Source organism: Ornithodoros turicata, chromosome 2, assembly GCF_037126465.1.
Source record: "Ornithodoros turicata isolate Travis chromosome 2, ASM3712646v1, whole genome shotgun sequence".
NCBI lineage: Eukaryota > Metazoa > Arthropoda > Arachnida > Ixodida > Argasidae > Ornithodoros > Ornithodoros turicata.
This window is the reverse complement of record NC_088202.1, coordinates 136,101,694-136,127,063: the sequence shown is the minus strand read 5'-3', so window position 1 is coordinate 136,127,063 and position 25,370 is coordinate 136,101,694. Positions and strand designations below refer to the sequence as shown.

The following is a 25,370-nucleotide window of genomic DNA, read 5'->3' as shown; positions in this document are numbered from 1 at the left end:
ACAGCTGATTTAGCTGAGTAGCAGACAACATTTCTCTGGACCAATCAGCGAGCGTGGTCCTTGTAGCATCAGCGCAAGGTCCAGGCTGGTACTGCTCTCCACCGCCGTTGCGCACGGTCGCTTTTTTCGGCGTGCTTTAAATTCAATTTCTGCGATAATTATGACTCTGTGGTGTGACTTACTTCTCATGGTGCATTTTACTGGCCTGCTTAGCTGTTTTATACAAAGAAAACAGCGTGTTAAAAATGACTTCTGTGCTACTTTAAGCACAGTGCACGTAAAGTAAAATTTTCCATCTGCCTAATCGGGTTGATAAATTTTCCTTAGCCCCCAAACCTTTTATAACGGCTTTGTACGGGTACCGAGGGAGCGACAACGCGTTGTCTACAATAGAGAAGAAACAGAAGAAGAAGCAGATTGAGGAACACTACAGTCCAAAATGAATGGAATGACCCCTGAGTACTTGGTGCCGCTCGCCCTTAATATTTTGATTCAGCTTGGCAAATGGCACGGAGGACATTGCCAGCCCACACCAGATCTGTACACGTCTACCCGTGAACAGACGCAACTGCTGCATACTGAACGCATGGTAACTAAAGCTCTGCAGGAGTACATCACGCTGGAGGAGGAACGCCTCTCCCGCCTCGAGCGATATTCTGGGCACCTTTTGCGCGACTTAGAGGGCTGCCAGATACTGTTGCACAATGTCTACGGCTCCGAAATGCGGATCCGCAACGTGAACAACTTGACTGTCGCCGTTTCAGGTAGCGTATTTCCGACAAGAACAGACTTGGAAGGTGCCGCAATAGGGCTGTGTCGGCTGCAGAAAATCTACCATCTGAATGTATCTAGGCTAATAGAGATGAGGTCACCCCTCTTGCCCCCACCAACTTCAAATGAGATAACTGAGATAGCGTACATGTGCTTGCTAAAGGACTATAAGACTCCCATTGACTGGGTGCAGGAAGCGATGAAAGTAGCCAGAAACAGCAGCAGTGCCAAACATAGCTTTAACGACATCATGGCGCTTTCATTGCTCAAGAGAAAGCAAGTATCTTCCGCTATGGCCTTTGCAAGACAAGTTATTCGGTATCCACCGGAGAGTGTCAACGTATCGGCTATCTTCCGCCAATTTAAGACAAACTCAAGTGCTAAGAAAAACCCGCATGAACCTGTATCACCTATGGAAGCTGATGCGTACTATTTTGCCAACACTTGTTTACAACGAGAAGATTCGAGCCGGAGAAGAAGCTCTAAGTTGACATGCAGAATGACAACAGCCGGCGGTAACCCAGCAATGCTCCTTCAACCAGTGAAAGTGGAAGTGCTGTCTGCCGATCCGACTATAATCTTATACCATGATCTGTTGAGTAGGGAAGAGTGCGAATCGATGTGCGATGTCACAAAGAACAAGCTAAGTCGTACAACCACAGAGCAGTTACCAGCATATCGAGTAGGAAAGGTAAGCATCTACAGTAAACTAACTTTGGAAAGATAGCATGACGTGGCAAGAGGTACTGTCAAAACCTACTGCTCGTTCTTTCACTGCTTTTATTCCGCATGTATAGTTCCGTAGTGCTCAGCTCGGACTTAGGAAGTTATGCATCAGGTAGCTTGTAGGGAAATCGGCAAAATTGACGCACGCCCTCGCTGTACGCCACGAAGGGTAACGACAGGTATGAAAGAAATTCACCGTGGGGGGTGGTAAAAATTCAGCAGTATAGTTCTCTCTCGTCCATACTTTAAAGGGATTGTCGTATCCGGAACCGTACGTATGAGACCGATACGGTAACGTTCAGCACCGCTGAAGAGTGTAGTTGACCAAGTTTCTCTTTTGAGACCAGCTTACATATTAAAACGTGTTCTAAAGGTTCGCACTCCCTCCGTAGCTAGTGACGCCCCAGAAATAGTAACATCGTGATGACGTAAGGCTGGCACACCAATGGTAGTGTATAGCGCAGGTAATTGTCTCGGAGGTCGTCTGCTTCCGCAATATACTCAAAAGTCATCAGTAAATACGGCAACTTTCGCTTACCAGAGGGAGTTCTGACGCGCCTATGTCGCGTGGAACACTGTGCTACGCTTCTGGCTGTACAAACACGTCCGATGCTAAGAAGTGACATTCCCCAAGCCGATCACAGACTCTCTGCGACCTGCAGACGCCCTCCCACTCGCCCGTAGGTCTCCAAATGCCCTTCTACCGGTCCCTGATTGGATACTTACCAGCGCAAAAGCGCGTTTCCTGATTGGCGATGTCCGAGAATTGGGCGGAAACGCGTTAGCATTAAAGGTATTCTCTTATGTATCTTTTTTTTTCTTTACAGCCTACGACCCACCACCCACCCATTACCACTAACTATCACTATCACCAACTGTTACTAACTCCCACTAACAACACAGCCACAACGGTGGCGCAGTTATCTTACTCCCCGGCGAGTTGCCCTTTCGCCGCGCTACCGGAGAGAGTGAGTGAAAGAGAGAGAGAGAGGGGGGGCTTCCCTGTAGCAGTGCGCATGCGCAGCACGCGGGTATGGGAAGAGGAAGGGTGGAGAGAGGTTTGTTCGAAGCTTCACACCTTCAGACGCCCATCAGACGGTCACGACTTTCCAAGTTGAGGGTTCTAAATCTAAAGCATTAAAATATTAGTTTTAGTTTTAGCTGGTATTAGACGTTAGTGCTGAACGCAAAATGCATCAACTTTGCAAAAGCCCAGCTCAATTCTGAACCATGGTCGGTGTGATGATGCATGGCTTTTTCTTCGTTTTGTCAACCCACGCGTTACTTAATCTTGTATTATTGAACCTGTGCAGTTGCTTTGGCTAGACGACGGTGACGACGCACTCGCTGCGAGGGTATCACGACGTATCTCAGCTGTTACTGGACTGAGTATTAATAATGCAGAGCCACTTCAGATAGTCAACTACGGACTGGGCGGTCACTACGGACCCCACAACGACAATGCTAATCCAGGAGACGCACTGGAGGACTACACGGTACAGAATGGCTTCCGTATAGCAACGGCACTCCTCTATCTATCAGACGTGGCAGCCGGTGGCTCTACGGTTTTCCCGAAATTAGACATCGAAGTCAGGGCTAAAGCTGGTCTGGCTCTCTTCTGGTTCAATATGAAGACTCCGGGAAAAAGTGAGACGGATTACGTCCAGACATGGAGCGAGACGCGCACCAGAGATATGAGGACGTTACATGGCTCATGTCCCGTCTTGAGAGGCTCCAAATGGATTGCTACGAAATGGATCCGAGAAAGCGGACAGTACAAAGTGAACTACCAATTACCGCTACATGGGTAACGTCGTTTAGAATATGCTTGTATGCCAAAACTAACGCGTCGTTGAATTCTGCTGCGTGTTTTTTTTTTCTTTTTTCACTCAACTGATTCTGGATTGAATTGGATGTGAACTGGACGGGTACGCCGTCGTTGCGCTCGAAATTCGAGTGTTTCTGCGTCATGTGTTCACTCTGTTATGCACTGTTTATCTGTACATTGTGACTTTGTATTGGGACGACTGTTGGATGACTATAAGTCTGCATGCTTGAAGCAATGACGTGCGTGCTCCTTGGGATGCTTGTTGCGAGAAAGAATAGTAAATAACGTCATCTACACAGACCCCGCTGGCATACTGGTCTCCGCCGCTCATGCATCGATGAAGTCAGTAATAAGTAATTCACAAAAAAAAAAACATTCTCTGCAAACAATGGTTTAGTAAGGGGATGGTCTCGTGGCCCATGAAAAAAGATCGGCACAAAAAATCAAAATTTCCATGAATAATTCCGCGACAGTGGCAGTCATAGGAATCCATATACGTTACAATAATCTGAAGTTGTGCAGGGTAAAAAAAAAAAAAACACACAAAAGTGTTAGTTGTCAATCGTTGTCGGACGAGAGGAGGTTGGGGACCAGCCCAGCTTTGATTGGTAAGGTTGGAGATCAGCTTCAGGTGCTGCACGATCTTTAATATATACGTCCAGTCGCCAAAGACTCTTCGTGGCGTGCATGGACCACAGCACTCAACGTCCCTCAGCCCCCAGGTGCCTCCTTCCTCTTCTCCTCTTGTCTTCAATTCTTACTCATCATCATCTGCCTCCGAGTCCTGCCTCTTCATTAAAGTGTACTTCAAATACCACCGTCCCATTTTTTTCTCACTTCTTAACACCGCCACCATTCCACAGATACCTCCTACCACCGGCTGTGCACCTGACATTTCCCCTGGGCTTTCAGAAGACTTTTTAGACGAATGTCGACACGGCTCCCCCTGAAGCCGGCCCACGACGCATACTCACCCCCCCCCCCCCTCAGTCTCCTACTCGTTCCTGCTATCCTCTCGCCATCTGTCCATGTCTGTATACGCCGCTAATAGTCACAGTTGCCCTGTGGCGCTAACATTAAAATTAAAGAAAAAAAAGTACGTATAATATTAGAGTGTTTCGCTGTTACGTCAGTGATATCGTGGGAGGCAGGTACGAGGTGTAGGATATGTAATTCAGGCATCCGACGCTGATGTTGCGTGTAGACGTGAGATCTGGACAAGTATTGCGAAGAGTTGTACCCGACGTCACCCGTGTGGAGCAATCGATGTCTAGCATGTCCTCCATTCAAGTGACGAAGTGCGTGTTCTGCACTATGTCCGCATTGAAGTCGCCACATAGGACCACCGGTATGTCGGCGTTCGCCTGGAGAAGCGGATGAGGGCTGTTGCTGGGGATGAAAGGCGATAATGGTTGAAATAAGAGCATTCCGATGTCATGCGACGACGAGCCGGGATGTTTATGTAGACCGAGCCCCGGACGAACCGAAGGGTAGGGTCGACTGTTATTTCTGCAATGCCACACTCGCGCGGGTGCCATTTAGTTGTAGACTTCCCTCACTAGCACTTCACCCTTTTACTGAGACCGATGTCGTTGGCAGACGCGTAAACTCTTTTGCCCACGCATGCGTATACGCAACTCGAGTGCACTGTACGCGGGATATATTTTACAACGTTTCAAAATATTTCCTATTTTAGTGACGCCCAACTGAACACTCGGGTTGCCAAAAGTTGATCAGAGACCTACCACTGTGGCGTAGCTCACGATCATAGTTGCCTCGCAATGTAAAGCCACGAATTAAAGGGGCAAATTAAGTGACGCCCAACTTTCTTAACTGGCATTCCGACTTATAACGCGCCATTCACCTCAAAATGGACCAGTGAATCACAGCAAAAACTTGGAAAGAAAAATGGGAGACGTTGATGTCAAACCTCATAATGGAATTGAATCGCTTTATTTATGTCCTTGAGAAAGAGGGAGGACTTGCCAAATAATTTTCGAACGTACTTGTACGTCTTTCTATTTTGTTCGGTCCACGTTTTTTCATCTCCTTCGTCATCCAGTCAGTCACTTTCTCGGGGAAGCGAGAGTCTAAGGACTAGTTCTGAGACGAGTTTAATTTGTTAACCTACTGTTAATTTAACTCCTTCCCAGTTTTGTCTTTTGTGAAGCTGCAACCTTAACATGGTCAGCCATGCTCCTCTGTGTTAGGAACACTAGTCTCGTGAAAGAGACAGAGGGGCATTTTGTATTCCTGCTTCAGATACATGTCGCCATTATACATAAACCTGTTCTTACGTATTTGCGATAATGCTAGCATTCTTATTGATGGGACTAGTGTTTCCAACCCTAACTGCTCGTTTCTTCTTAATCAAAGGAGTTGTGTTTCTTGCGTCATTGCAGCGCATTTTTGCGGTGGCTAAACAGTGTTTCACCAGCACTGAACGTCCAGTTATTGACGTTCTTTTTTTTTTTTGCGTTTAGCACTAACTGCATAGGATAGTACTAGCCGATATTCTGAAGTGTACCATTCAGGAAAATTTTACACATACTGGCTTGACGTAACAATGAAACAAAATGTAATATGACGTTTCGATGCCTCTTCGGGCAATCATCATAAGAATGAAACAAGAAACAGTACGCCATCCGAGTTCTACTTATAGCTTAGTCATGACCTTGTAGCAATCAGGTAGTGGCCCTTTGTGGCTGTTACATGCGTTATCATTACGGGTAATGTGCCAAGATTCCAAAAATTTTCTTACACCCCCATCTATGCCCGTGTGCCATGGTCTTTGCATTGTGAAAGTCAAAAGAATGACCTGTTTTTAGCACGTGCTCGACAAGTTTTGTGCGGTGATTCACTGCCGGTGGTTTTGATATCTGTTGCTGATGCTCTTTCAGTCTCGTGGCTTTTTTTCTTCCAGTTCCTCCCACGTAGCAGGCACTGCATTGTTCACATTCCAACCTGTATACAACACCATATTCTTCCATGTGGGGCACAGGGTCTTTGGGGTGACATAAAATATTATACAGTGTTTTGATGGGTTTAAAGGCTGTGTGTATATACCAAGTGGTTTTAAAATTCTTCGCACAGCTTCTGATAGGCCCAGAACATAGGGAATGCATACAATGTTTTCAGGTGTGGAGTTCTTCTCATGCACATCAGACATTCTAGAAATGGTACTTTTGACGATGTCGACAGGGTAATGGTTCTTGGTGAGGATGTCACTTGATAGCTTACGTTCCGTTTCTCTTGCTCGGCGAGTGCTTGAAACTGCATCTAGACGTTTGTAAAGGCTTCTGACAACAGCATGTTTGGAATAATTAATTAATTAATTAATTTTTGGAATCTTGGCACATTCGCCGTAATGATAACGCATGTAACAGTCACAAAGGGCCACAACGTGATTGCTACAAGGTCATGACTAAGCTATAAGTAGAACTCGGGTGGCGTACTCTTTCTTGTTTGATTATGATGATGATCCCCTAACAGGCATCGAAACGTCATATTACATTTCGTTTCATTGTTACGCCAAGTCAGTGTGTTTTCCTCATGATGTCCCCTGGCTTTTGGTCTCTCTTCGAACTGTATAGCTTAATTCCGTGGATGTAAACTAGCGTATTTTTCACCCGAACTGAGTACAGTTCTACTTTTAAAATGAGAGTTGTGTGAACGCCAGTGTGACCACTATCTCCCCCGCAGACCCATCAACATCGTGGCAGCAACGTGCAAAAAGCGACGATCGCCACGCAATTCCTGGAGTTCATCGGGCATCGTCGACGACTAAATATCTTCCATGAACTCTTAATTCGGCCCTTCACCGCCCAAAAAGCCTTAATAAACATTTATCGTTCCTTTCGTCGACTCTCCTGCTGATTTGTTCCTTCATTCTCAACATCTCATCTGACTAAACGGGTACGTCCTCCCGGACCAGCTCGTGTGGCTGAGTGGCTAGCGTGCAGGCCATGCCACGTCGAGACTCGGAGGTAACAGGGTTCGTATCCCGGTGCCGGTTGTGCTGTCTGGGGTTATTCCTGGGTTTTCCTCAGACGCCGTCAAACATATGCCGGCACAGTTCCCTTAGAAGTCGGCCCAGGACGCACATTCCCCCCAGAGCCTTAGTCGTGACGTTGCTCAGCTCTGCGAGGACGACAACGGCGACTCGTTCACTAGCACCACCAGCTACGTCACCTCGGCCACCGCTTTTACCCATCAGCGACCAGCCGGGCCGCGTTGTCATCTCGCTTATGCCTGACAAGCCTGAGATTTTGTTCAAGTTGGCATCAGCCCCAGGGCAGTGGTTGATGCAGAATCGCATGCACATCGCAGATACGTGAGAACAAGTTTTATGTATCAATGTGGACATGTGTCTAAAGCAGAAGTACCAAAAGCCGCTCTGTAGTCGTTGCACAGGAAATAAAGGGCGGGGGATGTCGGCAAGCATATATCAGTGTGTTAAGGGGGCTGGGTAAATCAGAACCCTATACGGGTAACAGCTTAACTTCATATTATCTTCATCAGCGATAGCAATTCCGACATCTTTAACAGTTATCGCACTCGAATAGTGCCCTCGTCAGATTTTTAAGGATCCCTTCAGGCAAGTTTTTTGTTAATGGTTTGTCGGTAGTCATTTACTGTACCTTTTGGTATCCTACCAATTCTTTTATCCGGTCAACAGGGTAAATAATACCGTGATCGAATATTCAAAATTTACAAAGGGCACACTTGGACCTCTACGGCAGCTTCGTGTCTTTGACCGCGCGCAACATCCGCGACGACGGAGGAGAAATGGACGAGAAAGATGTCGTGTTCCCAATAGACCATCTGTTGAGCGGCATGGTCACCGTTTATGCGAACAACAAGCTCGCCAGCTCCAACGAGTTGTACGCCTACCGTAATATTTTGGACGTCGTGCTTCATTTTAAAGCAGCGCCCAGTGTGCATTACATCGCACTGCATGTGGGAACAGCCCGTCTTTGCTACTATAACGTGTCTTGTCTCTAATTGTAAAATTCCGTAATAAATTCCGTACTATGTAAAAACAAATTTACGCATGTTGCGAGTATACACTTCTACTTTAAAGAACTACAGAGGGCCATTCAAGAAAAAATTCAGATTAAGACGTCTGATGAAAGTGTGTGTTTCATTTTATAGCATAGCGCGAAAGGTTTTGATGTGTGCCAATTTGTTTCCCAGAAAAAAAAAAAAACTCACATAAACATATCTCCGCCTCCCGTTCACCGTTAACTCGCCACTCCGAGTATAACAAGGAGAAGTACGATGTCATGTCACTGATGACGTTACAGGGGCAACTCGAACCTGGTTCGCTGGTCAGTCGGGCTCAGCGCCCTGTCCCTTTGCCGCCGTAAACGAATTTTGCCGGTTCTCCCTGAGAATTTGGGATAGGAGGAGCGGCCCAAACATGACCGACCCAGGAGCAATGCTTTTTCAGAATCCCGAACAGCCCAGTAGCAGACGACAGCTGAGTTAGCTGAGTAGCAGACAACATTTCTCTGGACCAATCAGCGAGCGTGGCCCTTGCACAGGGATGTAACAGGCTGGTACTGCTCTCCGCCGCCGCTGCGCACTGTCGCCTTTTGCGGCGTGCTTTAAACTCAATTTCTGCGATAATTATGACTCTGTGGGGTGAATTACTTCTCATGATGCATTTTACTGGCCTGCTTAGCAGTTTTATACAAAGAAAACAGGGTGTTAAAAATGACTTCTGTGCTACTTTAAGCACAGTGCGCGTAAAGTAAAATTTTCCATCTGCCTAATCGTGTTGATAAATTTTCGTTAGCCCCCAAACCTTTTATAACGGCTTTGTACTGGTACCGAGGGAGCGACAACGCGTTCTCTACAATAGAGAAGAAACAGAAGAAGAAGCAGATTGAGGAACACTACAGTCCAAAATGAATGGAATGACCCCTGAGTACTTGGTGCCGCTCGCCCTTTATATCCTGATTCAGCTTGGCGGATGGCATGGAGGACATTGCCAGCCCACACCAGATCTGTACACGTCTACCCGTGAACAGACGCAACTGCTGCATACTGAACGCATGGTAACCAAAGCTCTGCAGGAGTACATCACGCTGGAGGAAGAACGCCTCTCCCGCTTCGAGCGATATTTTCGGCACCTTTTGCGCGATTTAGAGGGCTGCAAGATACTACTGCACAATCTGTACGGCGGATCTAAACCCGAAATATCGAGCCGCAACGTGGACAACTTGACCGTCACCGTTTCAGGTAGCGTATTTCCGACAAGAACAGACCTGGAAGGTGCCGCAATAGGGCTGTGTCGGCTGCAGAAAATCTACCATCTGAATGTACCTAGTCTAATAGAGATGAGGTCACCCCTCTTGCCCCCGCCAACTTCAAATGAGATAACTGAGATAGCGTACATGTGCTTGATAAAGGACTATAAGACTCCCATTGACTGGGTGCAGGAAGCGATGAAAGCAGCCAGAAACAGCAGCAGTGCCAAACATAGCTTTAACGACATCATGGCGCTTTCATTGCTCAAGAGAAAGCAAGTATCTTCCGCTATGGCCTTTGCCAAACAAGTTATTCGGTATCCACCGGAGAGTGTCAACGTATCGGCTACCTTCCGTCAATGGAAGACAAACACAAGTGCTAAGAAAAACCCGCATGAACCTGTATCACCTATGGAAGCTGATGCGTACTATTTTGCCAACACTTGTTTACAACGGGAAGATTCGAGTCCGAGAAGAAGCTCTAAGTTGACATGCAGAATGACAACAGCCGGCGGTAACCCAGCCATGCTCCTTCAACCAGTGAAAGTGGAAGTGCTGTCTGCCGATCCGATTATAATCTTATACCATGATCTGTTGAGTAGGGAAGAGTGCGAATCGATGTGCGATGTCACAAAGAACAAGCTAAGTCGTACAACCACAGAGACGTTACCAGCATATCGAGTAGGAAAGGTAAGCATCTACAGTAAACAAAGTTTGGAAAGGTAGCACGGGGTGACAAGGTTTACTGCCAAAACCTACTGCTCGTTCTTTCACTGCTTTTCTTCCGTATGTATATTTTTTTCTTTTTCGCTTTGTGGAACACAGTGCTTAGTTCGGGCGGCAGAAGTCGTCCTTGAGGTAGCTTATTGGGAAATCAGCGAAATTGGCGCACGCCCACACTGTACGCCACTAGGGGCAACAACAGGGACGAAACGCGTTCACCGTGGGGTGGTAAAAATTCAGCAGTATAGTTCTCTCTCGTCCATACCTTAAAGGGACCATCGTATCCGGAACCGTACGTACGAAACCGATACGGCAACCTTCAGCACCGCTTCAAAGTCTCGTTGGCCAACTTTCTCTTTTGAAAACAGCTTACATATTATACAACGTGTTCTAAAGGTTCGCACTCCCTCTGCAGCTAAAGACGCCCCAGCAATAGTAACATCGTGATGACGTAAGGCTGGTACACCAATGGGAGTGTAGCGCAGGTGATTGTGTCGAAGCTCGTCCGCGTCGCTTTCGCACCGCAATATACTCAAAAGTCATCAGTAAATACGCCGACGCAACCAAGTCGCGTGGAGCACGGTGCCACGCTCCTGGCTGAACAAACACGTCCGACGCTAACCCAGAAGTGACGTTTCACAAGCAAATCATAGGCTCCCTGCGATCTGCAGACGCCATCCCACTCGCACGAAGGTCTCCAAATGTCCTTCTACCGGTCCCTGGTTATATACTTGTCCGCGCCTGACATCCGCGCCCGAATTCCGGCATGCTCTCAGCATCCGTCTTCTGCTCTTGCGCAGAAACCACTCCACTATTTCGCATGAGATTTTCGGCGTTATTGCCGGTGATCAACGAGGACTAAAACGGCACTACAGTTTCGGGATCTAACGGGAGGGATATGACAGTCCATTTAATGCGAGTCGCTAAACACTCGCGTTGTGTGTCAGCTGAGATTCCTGCGCGCGCTAAAGAACATTCAGGTTGATAACAAAAGCACCAGCAACAGTCCGACACAGTCTTAAAGCTTACGAGAGGAAACAATACGATAGCAATAGAGGATACAATACAATACCAATTTATTCAAACACTGACTGACATTTTTTAAGCCTTTGTTACGATGCCGAATGCTCACCGCTGGCTTCAACTGGTCCGTAACGCATCATTCCAGAATTTAAAAAAAAATGAAAGACGATTAATGTAATTAATGCGGCGGAAATGCGTTAGCATTAGATGTATTCTCTTATGTTTTTTGTTTGTTTGTTTAGAGCCGATCTACCACCACTATTGAGCACTATGCAACTCTATCCACCTCCGACTATCAGTAACTATCACCAACTGTTACTAACTACCACTAACTACACAGCCACAACAGCGGCGTAAGCGTTATTACTCCCCGGAGAGGTTCCCCCTTTGTCGCACTGGCGGAGAGAGATGTCTTCCCTGTACCAGTGCGCATGCGCAGCACGTGGGTGTGGGAGAAGGAAAGGAGGAGGGGGCTCTACCCCAGCTCATACCGGGACAACTCATACCAAGACAACTCGTACTAGGACAAACAATACCAGGCAAGCTCATACCTGGACAACTCATACCAAGACAACTCATACCACACTTGCTGTGTTTTCTGTTTAGTTTTTTTTTTTTTTTTGCGAGAAACATATTATTTTTATTTATTTATTTATTTTTGTCTTGCGGGAAGGGATGTTGATTATGGGAGTAGCTTTTTTGTACCATTCAAATTCAAGTCACGCAGGGAAAGCCCCCCCCCCCCCCCCCCCCCCCCCCCCATATCAGGAAAAAATGTCGCAGAATGTGACTTATACTGAAGGAAATGTAGCATTCCTACAGTTGACAGTTACCGACGCACAATGAAAAATAGTTAAAGCACACTGCAGCTGTAATGAGAAATGGGGAGTTTTTTTTTTTTTTTTCTAAAGAAGCCAAATCGAGAATGTCCCACATTTCCATTGTCGCACGGAACACTAAAATACTAGTTCTTTCAATACGTCATCAATATGCTCAATCCGTATTGCAGCCCATTACAATGCTATACTCAATGTGTCCATTGACATGTTTCTCCAGGCGTTGTTTTCGGGATGCGTTGGGGCGTCAGGCACCAGCCAGAGACTAGCAACCCATTCTTCATGGTCAGGCAGACTTGTTGAACTTCAGTAGAACGGCGGGACGAACTCCAGTACCAGTGAAGTTCTGTCATTTTTATTTTTATTTTTTTCCCCTGATAGCATTTCCGGGCGTGTGCATGAGTTTTGAGTTTGAAAAGCTAATCCCGAAAACAACCCCTCGTTCCGCAAAAAAAAAAGAAAAAAAAAGAAGAAAAAGTCGAGTGTGGTATGAGTTGTCTTGGTATGAGTTATCCTGGTATGAGTTGAGGAGCGTGGTATGAGTTGAGTGTGGTATGAGTTGTCTTGGTATGAGGAGCGCTGTCGCCGAGGAGGGAGGTTTCCTCCGAGGCTTCACACCTTCACACGTCCATCGGACGGTCACGATTTTCCAACTTCGGGGTTCTAATGCTAACGCATTAAAATATTAGGTTCTCATAGTACACGCTAATGCTGAATGCTAAATGCATCAACTCTGCAAAAGCCCAGCTGAATTCTTGAGCTTGGTGGGCATGATGCATGTCTCTTTCTTCGTTTTGTGAATCCACGCGTAACCTAATCTTGTATTATTGAACCTGTGCAGTTGCTTTGGCTCGACGACGGTGACAACGCGGTCGCTGCGAGGATATCGCGACGTATTTCAGCAGTTACTGGACTGAGTACTAATAATGCAGAGGCACTTCAGATAGTCAACTACGGACTGGGTGGTCACTACGGACCCCACAACGACAACTGGTATCCAGGAGCTTCAGTGGAGGACTACACTGTGCAAAATGACTTCCGTTTAGCAACGGCTCTCCTCTATCTCTCAGACGTGGCAGCCGGTGGCTCTACCGTTTTCCCGAAATTGGACATCGTAGTCAGGCCTAAAGCTGGTCTGGCTCTCTTCTGGTTCAACCTGAAGACTCCTGGGGAAAATGAGACTGATTACGTGCGGACATGGACCGAGACGCGCACCAGAGATATGCGGACGTTACATGGCTCCTGTCCCGTCTTGAGAGGCTCCAAATGGATTGCTACGAAATGGCTCGCAGAAAGCGGACAGTACAAAGTTAACTACCAATTACCCCTAAGTGGGTGACGTCGTTTGTAATATGCTTCTATGCCAAAATTAACGTCTCGTTGAATTCTGCTGTGCGTTTCTTTCTTTTTTTCTCACTCAATTCAATGATTCTGGGTGCGGATTGAACTGGATGTGAACAGGACGGGTACGCCGTTGTTGCGCACGAAATTCGAGTGTTCCTGTCTCATGTGTTCACTCTATTATGCACTGTTGTCTCTCTGTATATTGTGACCAAGGATCGGAACCGGTATTTTTTCCGGTCCGATTCGGGTTCGGGTTCAGGCATATTGGTTCGGTTTGGGGTTAGCTCCGCTGAACCGAAATTATCAGCTTGGACCGGTTCAGTTATATCAGTTCGGTTCGGTTCGGGTTCGGCTCAGGGAGAACCCCCCCCCCCCCCCCCCACCCCCGCACATACACAGACAAAAAAAATCTGTAAGCGGTCGGGGCATTTACAGGGATTGGAACAGTTACTTTTTTCGGCCTCGGTTTAACCGGTCCACGGGCAGTAATTTTGATACATGCAAGCAAGCTTACACAACTGTCCACGATTGTAAGAGAAAGGTGTGAGATAACCGTTCAGTTGAGCAAAAAAAAGGTCGGTCAGTAGTACAATTAATTCACCTCTGAACCGATTCCCGAACCGGTAACCGTATCAATTTTTTTTTGGTTCAGTTCCGGTTCGGCTCAGGACATGCAAAAAAATCGTTCGGGTTCGGTTCGGGTTCGTCAGAAAATAACGGTTTTTTCCGGTTTTCGGTTCGGGTTCAGTTTCGGTTCTGATCCCTGATTGTGACTCTCTGTTGGGACGACTGTTGGATGACTATAACTCTGCTTGCTTGAAGAAACCGCCTGCGTGTTCTTTGGAACGCTTGTCGCGAGAAACTATTAGCAACTCCATAACAGGCTCCGCCGCACATGAAGCAATGAAATAAGTAATTGTAAAAATAATAATAATAATAATAATGTTGGTGCCGGGACTTATCGGGGATCATTGTGTTCGCTCATCTACTATGCAGCAGCACACATGTAAACGGTACAGTCCCAACCGTAACGGGAACGCTGGTCTGGTAAGTGGACGGTCTCGTGGCACACGAACAAACCAGAAAAAAAAGTCCGTGTATAATGACGCGACAGCGGTCTCCATTCGAATGCGTGTACAGGTCGTGCAGATAAACTCCAGTGGCTCATGTATACGTGTGCAAATGCCACTGGAGTTCATCTGCACACACCCTGTACGTTACCACAATCCGGAGTTGTACAGGGCAAAAAAGAGTCAGTAAAGTTACGGACACACAGACACTCTTACCCATTATCTCTCTCACATTTTTCTTCCACGTGTACTCACATTGACACACAGACGAACATTGCTTCCAGCACCGTGTGTCGGAGATTTCACGTCAAAGGAACCCCAGGTGGTCGAAATTATCCGCAGTCCTTCCCCTGCAGCATGTCGCCACACTAGGCAGACAAACCTTACGTGTAATATCACGACACCATTATTATTTATTATTATCTGCTGACTGCAGCGCTACCGCTAGAGTGTGACGTAATGCAGGCTGAAGGCTGCGAAGTGTCAATGGAATCCGGATGTGCTTTCTGAGCTTTGCTCCAGGTTTTGTGACAGGCTTTCCAAACGTCATTAGCACAGTTATCCGTGAGGCGGAACCAGGATGCCATAATAAATAATAAATTTCCTTTACTTTCCTGTCCTCTTCTCCTGCACGCATATCTTTAAACCTATCATAGCCACATTTGCTTCACGGTGGTAACCAGGGTTCCGAAGCGAACCGAAAACGTAAACCCAAAACCGAGAGAGAGAGAGAGAGAGAGAGAGGAAAAAAAAACGTTATTTTTGGGCGAACCCGAACAAAACGGAAGCCGAAACTAAATTTTATGCTCTGGAGGGAAACCGAAACTATGTTTTCGGTTCTAATGGAAAATTGGACTGTTTGACCCTCAAGGATACGTAACGCAGGACCTCAAGTGAACAATACATGGCATACATCGGTGTTTGGGTAGGAAACTCCAGAAACCTCACATTACAACAATGTAACAATGTGCCGGAGCGCAAGACGGGCTCCTTGTTTTTTGTCTATAAGTTACATGGTAGGATCTTGTACCCTGTCTTTCTATTTCTCTCTCTGTTGCAAAAAATAAAGGACTTGGGATTCTGGACTTGGATTTCCTGTTTGGATTTGTTACACTCGATTTGATCGTAGTATGTCCTGTTATCGTATCTTTGAGCGTGGGCAGGGTTCATGGTCCTTTTTGTTGGTTATACTGATCTCAATTTTTTTGCCTTCTTGCTTTGAGATATCTGAAGGCACTGAATCCACCATCGAGGAAGAACTTCTGGCTTTATGGGACATCAGCTCGAATGCTCTGGACTTCCCTCAGCAAATGTCTCAAGACCTGAAGACAAGAACTATTCTACGAAGATGTAAAACACATCATTTGAAGAATTATTCCTTTGCACACGCTACGTCGCTGGTCGCTATTTTGAACTGTATCATTCTGTACTTTTAACATGCGGGTCGTGTGAACGACAGTGTCATCACCATATCACTTCCACTTCCACAGGCTCATCAACATCGTGGCAGCAACGGGCAAAAGCAACGGTCACCGCGCAAGCTCTGGAGTTCATCGTTGCATAGTCGGCGTCTAAACATCTTCCATTAACTCTTACTTCGGCCCTTCACCACCCAAAAAGCCTTAATAAACCTCTGTCTTGCCTTTCTTCGACTCTCCTGCTGATTTGTTCCATCATGCTCAACATATCGACTCACTAAACGCGTATGTCCTCTCTGACCAGCTTGTGTGGTTATGTGGTTAGCGCGCTGGCCATGCCACGTCGAGACAGGGAAATAAGAGGGTTCGAATCCTGGTGCTGGCTGTGCTGTCTGGGGTTGTTCCTGGGTTTTGCTCAGACGCTGTCAGACATATGTTAATGAAAAAATGGCTAGGAAGCAATCCAGCTGGAGGAGATGATGCATAATGTAAAAACCCCGAGACTAGGCGCAGTTCTCTTTTAGAAGTCGGCCCCGGACGCACATTCCCCCTAGAGCGTTAGTCGTGACGTTGCTCATCTCTGCGAGGCCGACAACGGCGAGCTTGTTCACTAGCACCACCTACACCATCTCAGCCACCGCTTTTACCTATCAGTGACCAGCCGGGCCACGTTGTCATATCTCGCTTGTGTCTGACAACCCTGAGAATTTGTTCGAGTTGGCCTCAGACCCAGGGCAGTGGTTTATGCGCAATCGCATGCGCAGGAAAGTGCTGCAAAAATTGGGCGGATTGGGGATATCGACAAGCATATGGGGGTGTTGCGGTGACTGGTTAAATCAGTACCCTATAGGGGTAACAGCTTAACTTTCATCTACGATTTGCAAGTAGCACCGATAGCAATTGCGGCATCTTTATCAGCTGTCGCACTCGAATAATGCCCTCGTTAGATTTTCAAGGATCTCTTCCGAAAAGTCTTTTTTTTTAATGGTTTGTGGGCAGTCATTTACGGTGCGTCTTCTTATCCTGTCAATCGAAAGCAGCGTCCAGTCTACATTAGATCGCACTGCATGTTGGAACATAGATGGGTAGAAATCCAGCGAACCGGTAGAGATGTAGGAAGGAAGTTGCCTCAGGACAGAAGCCGCCGAAATTTCGAACAGAGACTGTTCTTCTTCTGGGCCGCCCAGAAGAAGAACAGTCTCTGTTCGAAATATCGGCGGCTTCTGTCCTGAGGCAACTCCCTTCCTGCATGTTGGAACAGCCTGTCTTTCCTACTGTAACGTGCACGTGTTGCCGCCGTCACATCTCTGTGAGATAAAGAAATATACTAACGTTGGGGGTACACACTTCTACTTTTAGCACAGTGCACGTTGAGCACATTACGCGTAAAGTAAAACGTAAAATCTTGCATCTACCTAATCGTGTTGTTGAACTTCCGTTACCCCTCAAACCTTTGATGACGGCTTTGTGCGGGTACCGAGGGAGCGTGACGCGTACTCTACATTAGAGAAGAAGAAGAAGAGGAAGAAGGTCGAGGAACGCTACAGTCCAAAATGAATGGAATGTTCCCCGAGTACTTGGTGCCGATCGCCTTTTATATCCTGATTCAGCTTGGCAGATGGCACGGAGGACATTGCGAACCCACACCGGATCTGTACACGTCTACCCGTGAACAGACGCAACTGCTGCATACTGAACGCATGGTAACTAAAGCTCTGCAGGAGTACATCACGCTGGAGGAAGAACGTCTCTCCCGCTTCGAGCGATATTCTACGCACCTTTTGCGCGATTTAGAGGGCTGCAAGATACTACTGCACAATCTGTACGGCGGATCTAGACCCGAAATATCGAGTCGCAACGTGGACAACTTGGGCGTCACCGTTTCAGGTAGCGTATTTCCGACAAGAACAGACTTGGAAGGTGCCGCAATAGGGCTGTGTCGGCTGCAGAAAATCTACCACCTGAATGTATCTAGTCTAATAGAGATGAGGTCACCCCTCTTGCCCCCACCAACTTCAAATGAGATGACTGAGATAGCGTACATGTGCTTGATAAAAGACTATAAGACTCCCATTGACTGGGTGCAGGAAGCAATGAAAGTAGCCAGAAACAGCAGCAGTGCCAAACATAGCTTTAACGACATCATGGCACTTTCATTGCTCAACAGAAAGCAAATATCTTCCGCTATGGCCTTTGCTAGACAAGTGATTCGGTATCCACCGGAGAGTGTCAACGTATCGGCTACCTTCAGCCAATGGAAGACAAACTCAAGTGCTAAGAAAGACCCGCCTGAACCTGTTTCACCTATGGAAGTTGATGCGTACTATTTTGCCAACACTTGTTTACAACGAGAAGATTCGAGCCGGAGAAGAAGCTCTAAGTTGACATGCAGAATGACAACAGCAAGCGGTAACCCAGCAATGCTCCTTCAACCAGTGAAAGTGGAAGTGCTGTCTGCCGATCCGATTATAATCTTATACCATGATCTGTTAAGTAGGGAAGAGTGCGAATCGATGTGCGATGTCACAAAGAACAAGCTAAGACGTACAACGACAGAGCCGTTACCAGCATATCGAGTAGGAAAGGTAAGCACCTACAGTAAACTAAGTTTGGAAAGATAGCATGGCGTGGCAAGAGGTGCTGCCGAAACCTACTGCTCGTTCTTTCACTGCTTTTATTCCGCATGTATAGTTCCGTAGTGCTCAGCTCGGACTGAGGAAGTTATGCATCAGGTAGCTTGTAGGGAAATCGGCAAAATTGACGCACGCCCTCGCTGTACGCCACGAAGGGTAACGACAGGTATGAAACAAATTCACCGTGGGGGGTGGTAAAAATTCAGCAGTATAGTTCTCTCTCGTCCATACTTTAAAGGGATTATCGTATCCGGAACCGTACGCATGAGACCGATACGGTAAGGTTCAGCACCGCTGAAGAGTGTAGTTGGCCGAGTTTCTCTTTTGAGACCAGCTTACATATTAAAACGTGTTCTAAAGGTTCGCACTCTCTCTGTAGCTAGGAGCGCCCCAGAAATAGTAACATCGTGATGACGTAAGGGTGGCACACCAATGGGAGTGTATAGCGTAGGTAATTGTCTCGGAGCTCGTCTGCTTCCGCAATATACTCAAAAGTCATGAGTAAATACGGCAACTTTCGCTTACCAGAGGGAGTTCTGACGCGCCTATGTCGCGTGGAACACGGTGCTACGCTTCTGGCTGTGCAAATACGTCCGACGCTAAGAAGTGACATTCCACAAACCGATCACAGGCTCTCTGCGACCTGCAGACGCCCTCCCACTCGCCCGTAGGTCTCCAAATGGCCTTCTACCGGTCCCTGATTGTATACTTGCCAGCGCAAAAGGGCGGTCCCTGATTGACGTTGTCCGAGAATGGGGCGGAAATGCGTTAGCATTAGAGGTATTCTCTTATGTATCTGTTTTTTTTTCTTTACAGCCTACGACCCACCACCCACCCATTACCACTAACTACCACTATCACCAACTGTTACTAACTCCCACTAACTACACAGCCACAACAGAGGCGCAGTTATCTTACTCCCCGGCGAGTTGCCCTTTCGCCGCGCTATCGGAGAGAGTGAATGAAAGAGAGAGAGAGAGAGAGGTCTTCCCTGTAGCAGTGCGCATGCGCAGCACGCTGGTATGGGAAGAGGAATGGTGGAGAGAGGTTTGTTCGAGGCTTCACACCTTCAGACGCCCATCAGACGGTCACGACTTTCCAAGTTGAGGGTTCTAAATCTAAAGCATTAAAATATTAGCTTCTGGTACTAGACGTTAGTGCTGAACGCAAAATACATCAACTTTGCAAAAGCGCAGCTCAATTCTGAACCATGGTCGGTGTGATGATGCATGGCTTTTTCTTCGTTTTGTCAACCCACGCGTTACTTAATCTTGTATTATTGAACCTGTGCAGTTGCTTTGGCTCGACGACGGTGACGACGCACTCGCTGCGAGGGTATCACGACGTATCTCAGCAGTTACTGGACTGAGTATTAATAATGCAGAGCCGCTTCAGATAGTCAACTACGGACTGGGCGGTCACTACGGACCCCACAACGACAATGGGAATCCAGGCGACGCACTGGAGGACTACACGGTACAGAATGGCTTCCGTATAGCAACGGCACTCCTCTATCTATCAGACGTGGCAGCCGGTGGCTCTACGGTTTTCCCGAAATTAGACATCGAAGTCAGGCCTAAAGCTGGTCTGGCTCTCTTCTGGTTCAATATGAAGACTGCGGGAGAAAGTGAGACGGATTACGTCCGGACATGGAGCGAGACGCGCACCAGAGATATGAGGACGTTACATGGCTCATGTCCCGTCTTGAGAGGCTCCAAATGGATTGCTACGAAATGGATCCGAGAAAGAGGACAGTACAAAGTGAATTACCAATTACCCCTACATGGGTAATGTCGTTTAGAATATGTTCGTATGCCACAACTAACGTTAAATTTTGCTGCGTGTTCTTTTTTTTTTTTTTGCCACTCAACTGATTCCGGATTGAATTGGATGTGAACTGGACGGGTACGCCGTCGTTGCGCTCGAAATTCAGTGTTTTTGCGTCAGGTGTTCACTCTGTTAGGCATTGTTTATCTGTACATTGTGACTTTGTATTGGGACGATTGTTGGGACGAATGTTGGGAGTGTGCACGCTTGAAGCAATGACATGCGTGCTCCTTGGGACGCTTGTTGCGATAAAGAATAGTAAGTAACTCCATCTACACAGACCCCGCTTGCATACTGGTCTCCGCCGCTCATGCATCGATGAAGTCAGTAATAAGTAATTCACACACACACAAAAAAAAAACATTATCTGCAAACAATGGTTTCGAAAGGGGATGGTCTCGTGGCCCATGAAAAAAGATCGGCACAAAAAATCAAATTTTCCATGAATAATTCCGCGACAGTGGCAGCCATAGGAATCCATATACGTTACAATAATCTGAAGTTGTGCAGGGTAAAAAAAAAAGCACACAAAAGGTGCTTTGAAATGTAGTTACGACATGTACAGAAGTGGAAGACTGCATTTGACGGAAAATCAACGAGTGTCGCTGGCGGGAGTCGAACCTATACCTCTCTGGTTTCCGATCAGGTGTCCCTTACGAAAATGTCAGATCTGGTTTTCATCTGGCCTGATCAACGTTTCCAGATCCAGTTCTGATCAGGAATTGGGTCATTTCCAGATCTGGCATCCTATAATAGGCCACATCTCTCTTGTGGGCCTGCATAACACTTCCAGATCTGCTAATCTTATCTGGCCAGGTCTGTTTGGTTCTGACCGGAATAACATTTCCAGATCTGTTTGGATCTGATCTGAATAACATTCCCAGATCTGTTTCCTTCGACATCTGGCCACAAATAAAAAAAATCGCTGTCGAAATCATGTTGTCTTGAATTCCCTCACGACAGAAATGTACTTTCAGGACTACTCACGCTAGGATAGTATGCATGCCAAGTCTTGGTGCACCCTAATTGCAGAGCTGTAACTACTAGTAGTTAGTTGTAATGACTCTGTGTGCTGTAGAGAAGATATACACATTTCCTTGCAAATATTGTGAAAATAAGTATTTTATGTTCACATTTGGAAATCATCGATGTGCCACATGACAAAAAAAAAAAAGTATGAGGGTTAGGGACTATGTGGTCTTGTCACCCCATTTTACTTCTCTAAATGTGTAGCAATTGAGTTACACAGATCTAACGTACCTTTGCAAATGCAATAACAGAGAAGTTTTTTCATACCAGCATTGTCATTCTCAGCTGTGTGTAGTTTGTTGTTATTACTTTGTGCTAGATTGCTTTTGCTAGTGTACAAAATTAACATGATTTCACAATGCTGTGGTGTGCTTTTATTAGCAGGTTGTAGCGAGGGGCTGGGCTGCCACATTTTGGAAATTTTGCAAATTCCCCTTTAGAGTAAAACTGACTTTAAGAAAGTTATTCTGTTAACTCATTGTAACATTCATTCAAGTACTTCATTAAAGGTACAACAACAAGCGTTAATTACAGTCGACTGGCAGTCGACTGCACTAAGATCAATGATTGGGCGTGTGTGAGACTTAAATGATATGTTGACCTGATTGCTGTTCGTCCAGCATCTACAATTTATATACAAACGTCCTAGTCGATAGCACCGCAATTTGACTCCAACCACTAGGCAGCTATACCGCTGTCGTTGTGTAGTGGAGTTAATGTTCTAGCTGTTCGTAGTTCTATACTGCGATCGCGACCATTTTTCAATAGCACAAATAAAACCACACGCACTCGAATGAAACCCTGGTCAGAAATCACTTCAAACGCTGTGCATGTCAGACCGTGTCTTCTGTGCGTTCCATTTCCATCATGTCTACTTCTGTTAAATGATTTTGCTAATACATTGAAAAAACTTACTAGCGCCGTCACAGTGTGCATATGGTGTCTGCTCCCTTGAGCACGACCTAGTAGGCTATAACGACCACATCATAATCGGCATCCCCGATAAGGAGCCCGTCCACACGATCCGCCAGGGGTGCTACTCATCGGCCCGCGAGATCTGTATCATGATTGGACAATGGGAATTTGAATTTTGAACGCGCAGAAGCGGGCGTACGGCTACCGTATACGTGAGGCCGACAACGGCAAGCCCTTTCACCGCCACCACCACCACCACCGTACGGCTACCGTAGCAGACGACAACAGCAGCTCTTATGAAAACGCGCAGAATGATTGTGATAATCAACATTGGAAAGAAGCATCTCCCGTGGGACATCCACCGGTTGTACAAAAATACTAAGGTATGCTGAAGTACAAAGTATTGCAGAAATTGACCAGAAGCAGAAATTGACCAGAAGCAGAAAGCAATAACCAGGCCGCTGAGTAGCGCCACCGCTTGCTTCCGAATGCGGCGCTGGGAAGGGGTGCCTATGACATGGTCGTTATAATCTACTAGGTCGTGTCTTGAGGCAGTTCCAAGGGTATAGCCTAAAGGCTAAAAAAGTGTCAAGGATGGAATCCTGTTGTGCTATCTCAGCTTTGCTCCAGGTTTTCTGAAAGGCTATCCAGAGGTCATTAGCACAGTTATCCCTGAAGTGGAACCAGGATGCCATTATAAACCCCTGTCTCCCGCTTCATTCTCCTGTCCTCTTCAACTGTACGCATATCTTTACACCTGTGGTTGACAGTCACATTTGCTTCGCGGTGTTAACATGTACAGGATGTTTATTTTTATTCGATATATTTTGATACGGGGTGCGTCATGTAAGACTGACACGAATTTTATTAAATTCGCGATTTATATTTTTTCGCAAAAGTCGTTGAATAAGGTAAGGTGGGGCAAGATGGGACATTTTTATTTTTAGAAATTTATTTTTATTTTCGCGTACTTTTTATGTCTCGTGTTAAAAAAAAAAAGAACTAGCCATAGGCACATTTCGAGAGGTGTATAGCTTCTGATCTGTAGATCAGAACGGATGTAGCCAGTTCTAAAATAAACACACAACAAAATATTCAATAACGCGTATTGGCTCATCTTGCCCCAACCCTCGGGGCAAGACGAGACATCGGGTGGGGCAAGATGAGACACACCTTGGTAATAAAATATGCAAATCAGTTTGTGCAATCGAAGCACTTTCACAGCCCCCTTGAGCGCACGGCCCACATGATGTGCAATAAAACCACACACAACCCGGTGCTAGTTCCGGTCGCTGATCGCTCGCTTTTGAGTGCGTTTCTGCTTTGCTGGAAATAGCCCAGGAATTACGAAAAGTTGCTGGGAAATACTAGATAATATGCAAAAAAATATCTGAGGAGCAAGAATCAAGCTACCTGCTTGTTGACTTATCAGTTGACTTATTAAATTTAAATTCCATTATACTTAAATTATATTATATTGTCGCGCCTTGCTCCGTGCATATAATCGGATTCATTATTTTTTCTGTTAAATACCGGGTAACCAATGCATGTACGTAGATGAATGAATAGAGAAATAGCATGTGGACTTACATTGACAGAATAATCCCGCGATACGCTACTGCACATATGACAAGAGAAAGGACTACAGAAAGTCGAGCCTTTTTTGCGGGTCTTTACATTCCAGGCAGAAGTAACCGATTTTTTACCTCTCTCTCTTCAACGCATAAACCAATCCGGGAAAATTCTCATGTGCCATAAAGCGGACAAGCAGAGCCACTTATGAATGAAGTTTGAAGCGCATGGGGCAACGAGTCTCTTAGACAGGCGGCGTCGAGTAAAAAATGTCGCGCCTTGCCCCGTGTCTCATTTTGCGCCACCTTACCCTATAGACCGTATGCAAAACCTAGCGCCATCTCGTAGCACTCCCGGGAACCTACAACATTCCGCCATGTATGAGGCATCCCACCCAGTCCGTGAACAGTTCTCTCGCGTGTCATGCTTCTCACATAAGCTATTTCAATATCTTCTCTATGTGATGAGACGCGGGTTTCAAAGGGGAAAGTAAGCCAGGTAAGAAAACCTCAAATGTCTGTAATCTTTATTGCATCGAAAGCTTTGAGCGCGGTGACATAGGTTGGACAATAAAATTACCTTATAACCTAGTGGAACGATGCTGTTATCCCATCCCAGGAGAAATGCATACAGTTTAGTACAGGTCATTTGAGAACTTGTTACTGCACTTTATACAGCTGAAACATTTGGTACGAAATAAAAGCTTAGTACGATTGCAGTTGTTGGTACGAAACCCGCTGTGATACTCACCGTTACACACTGGTATACAGGGTGTTTCAGTTAAATCCCCGGGCTAAATAATTCGCGAACCGGTGCACCAATCGAATAACTTTCCTTTTTACAAGTATCTGTCCAATACCGCCTACAAGATGCGCACCGCGTGAATGAGCGGGAGGCGCTCATTATTTAAATAAAAATGCAAATGAGTTTCGTAAAAAAGCGTAACTTCTAAAGCAGGGCGCTGTCGGTATTAAAATGGGTACTACCCCTTTTGGGACCTTCAGTGGACACCTTTCAGAGAAAAATCTGCCACCGAAGCGGGTCATTGCGGGTTGCAGTAATTAATTGGTTTCGGTTTACGTATTTTTGTCGCGGCTGGTCGCGGCGAAGCGCAAAAGGACGTAATTCATTGGTGTAATTCATTGGTGTAAGGACGTAATTCATTGATGGATAAGGGAGTGAAAGAGCGTCTTTTTGCACTTCGCCGCGACCAGCCGCGACAAAAATACGTAAACCGAAACCAATTAATTACTGCAACAAATGACCCGCTTCGGTGGCAGATTTTTCTCTGAAAGGTGTCCACTGAAGGTCCCAAAAGGGGTAGTACCCATTTTAATACCGACAGCGCCCTGCTTTAGAAGTTACGCTTTTTTACGAAACTCATTTGCATTTTTATTTAAA

The 25,370-nt window shown here is 46.3% G+C and overlaps 3 protein-coding genes across 3 annotated transcripts; all 3 read left to right on the top strand.

Moving 5' to 3' along the window:
• Positions 1–439: 439 nt before the first annotated feature.
• Positions 440–3,556, top strand: LOC135385066 (prolyl 4-hydroxylase subunit alpha-1-like). The gene is made up of 2 exons (XM_064614242.1): positions 440–1,462; positions 2,811–3,556. The coding sequence occupies exons 1-2, from the start codon at positions 440–442 to the stop codon at positions 3,306–3,308; spliced, it is 1,521 nt and encodes a 506-aa protein (XP_064470312.1). The 3' UTR covers positions 3,309–3,556.
• A 5,676-nt stretch (positions 3,557–9,232) lies between these two features.
• Positions 9,233–13,535, top strand: LOC135384115 (prolyl 4-hydroxylase subunit alpha-1-like). Its single transcript, XM_064613336.1, has 2 exons — positions 9,233–10,269; positions 13,003–13,535. The coding sequence occupies exons 1-2, from the start codon at positions 9,238–9,240 to the stop codon at positions 13,498–13,500; spliced, it is 1,530 nt and encodes a 509-aa protein (XP_064469406.1). The 5' UTR covers positions 9,233–9,237; the 3' UTR covers positions 13,501–13,535.
• A 3,993-nt stretch (positions 13,536–17,528) lies between these two features.
• Positions 17,529–20,724, top strand: LOC135384114 (prolyl 4-hydroxylase subunit alpha-1-like). Its single transcript, XM_064613335.1, has 2 exons — positions 17,529–18,578; positions 19,920–20,724. The coding sequence occupies exons 1-2, from the start codon at positions 17,547–17,549 to the stop codon at positions 20,415–20,417; spliced, it is 1,530 nt and encodes a 509-aa protein (XP_064469405.1). The 5' UTR covers positions 17,529–17,546; the 3' UTR covers positions 20,418–20,724.
• Positions 20,725–25,370: the final 4,646 nt, after the last annotated feature.

Excerpts from the sequence above, each read along its gene's own strand:
- LOC135385066 (XM_064614242.1), top strand. The coding sequence starts at position 440 with ATGAATGGAATGACCCCTGAGTACTTGGTGCCGCTCGCCCTTAATATT. Across the intron at positions 1,463-2,810 it reads CAGCATATCGAGTAGGAAAG|TTGCTTTGGCTAGACGACGG; the intron begins GTAAGCATCTAC and ends GAACCTGTGCAG.
- LOC135384115 (XM_064613336.1), top strand. The coding sequence starts at position 9,238 with ATGAATGGAATGACCCCTGAGTACTTGGTGCCGCTCGCCCTTTATATC. Across the intron at positions 10,270-13,002 it reads CAGCATATCGAGTAGGAAAG|TTGCTTTGGCTCGACGACGG; the intron begins GTAAGCATCTAC and ends GAACCTGTGCAG.
- LOC135384114 (XM_064613335.1), top strand. The coding sequence starts at position 17,547 with ATGAATGGAATGTTCCCCGAGTACTTGGTGCCGATCGCCTTTTATATC. Across the intron at positions 18,579-19,919 it reads CAGCATATCGAGTAGGAAAG|TTGCTTTGGCTCGACGACGG; the intron begins GTAAGCACCTAC and ends GAACCTGTGCAG.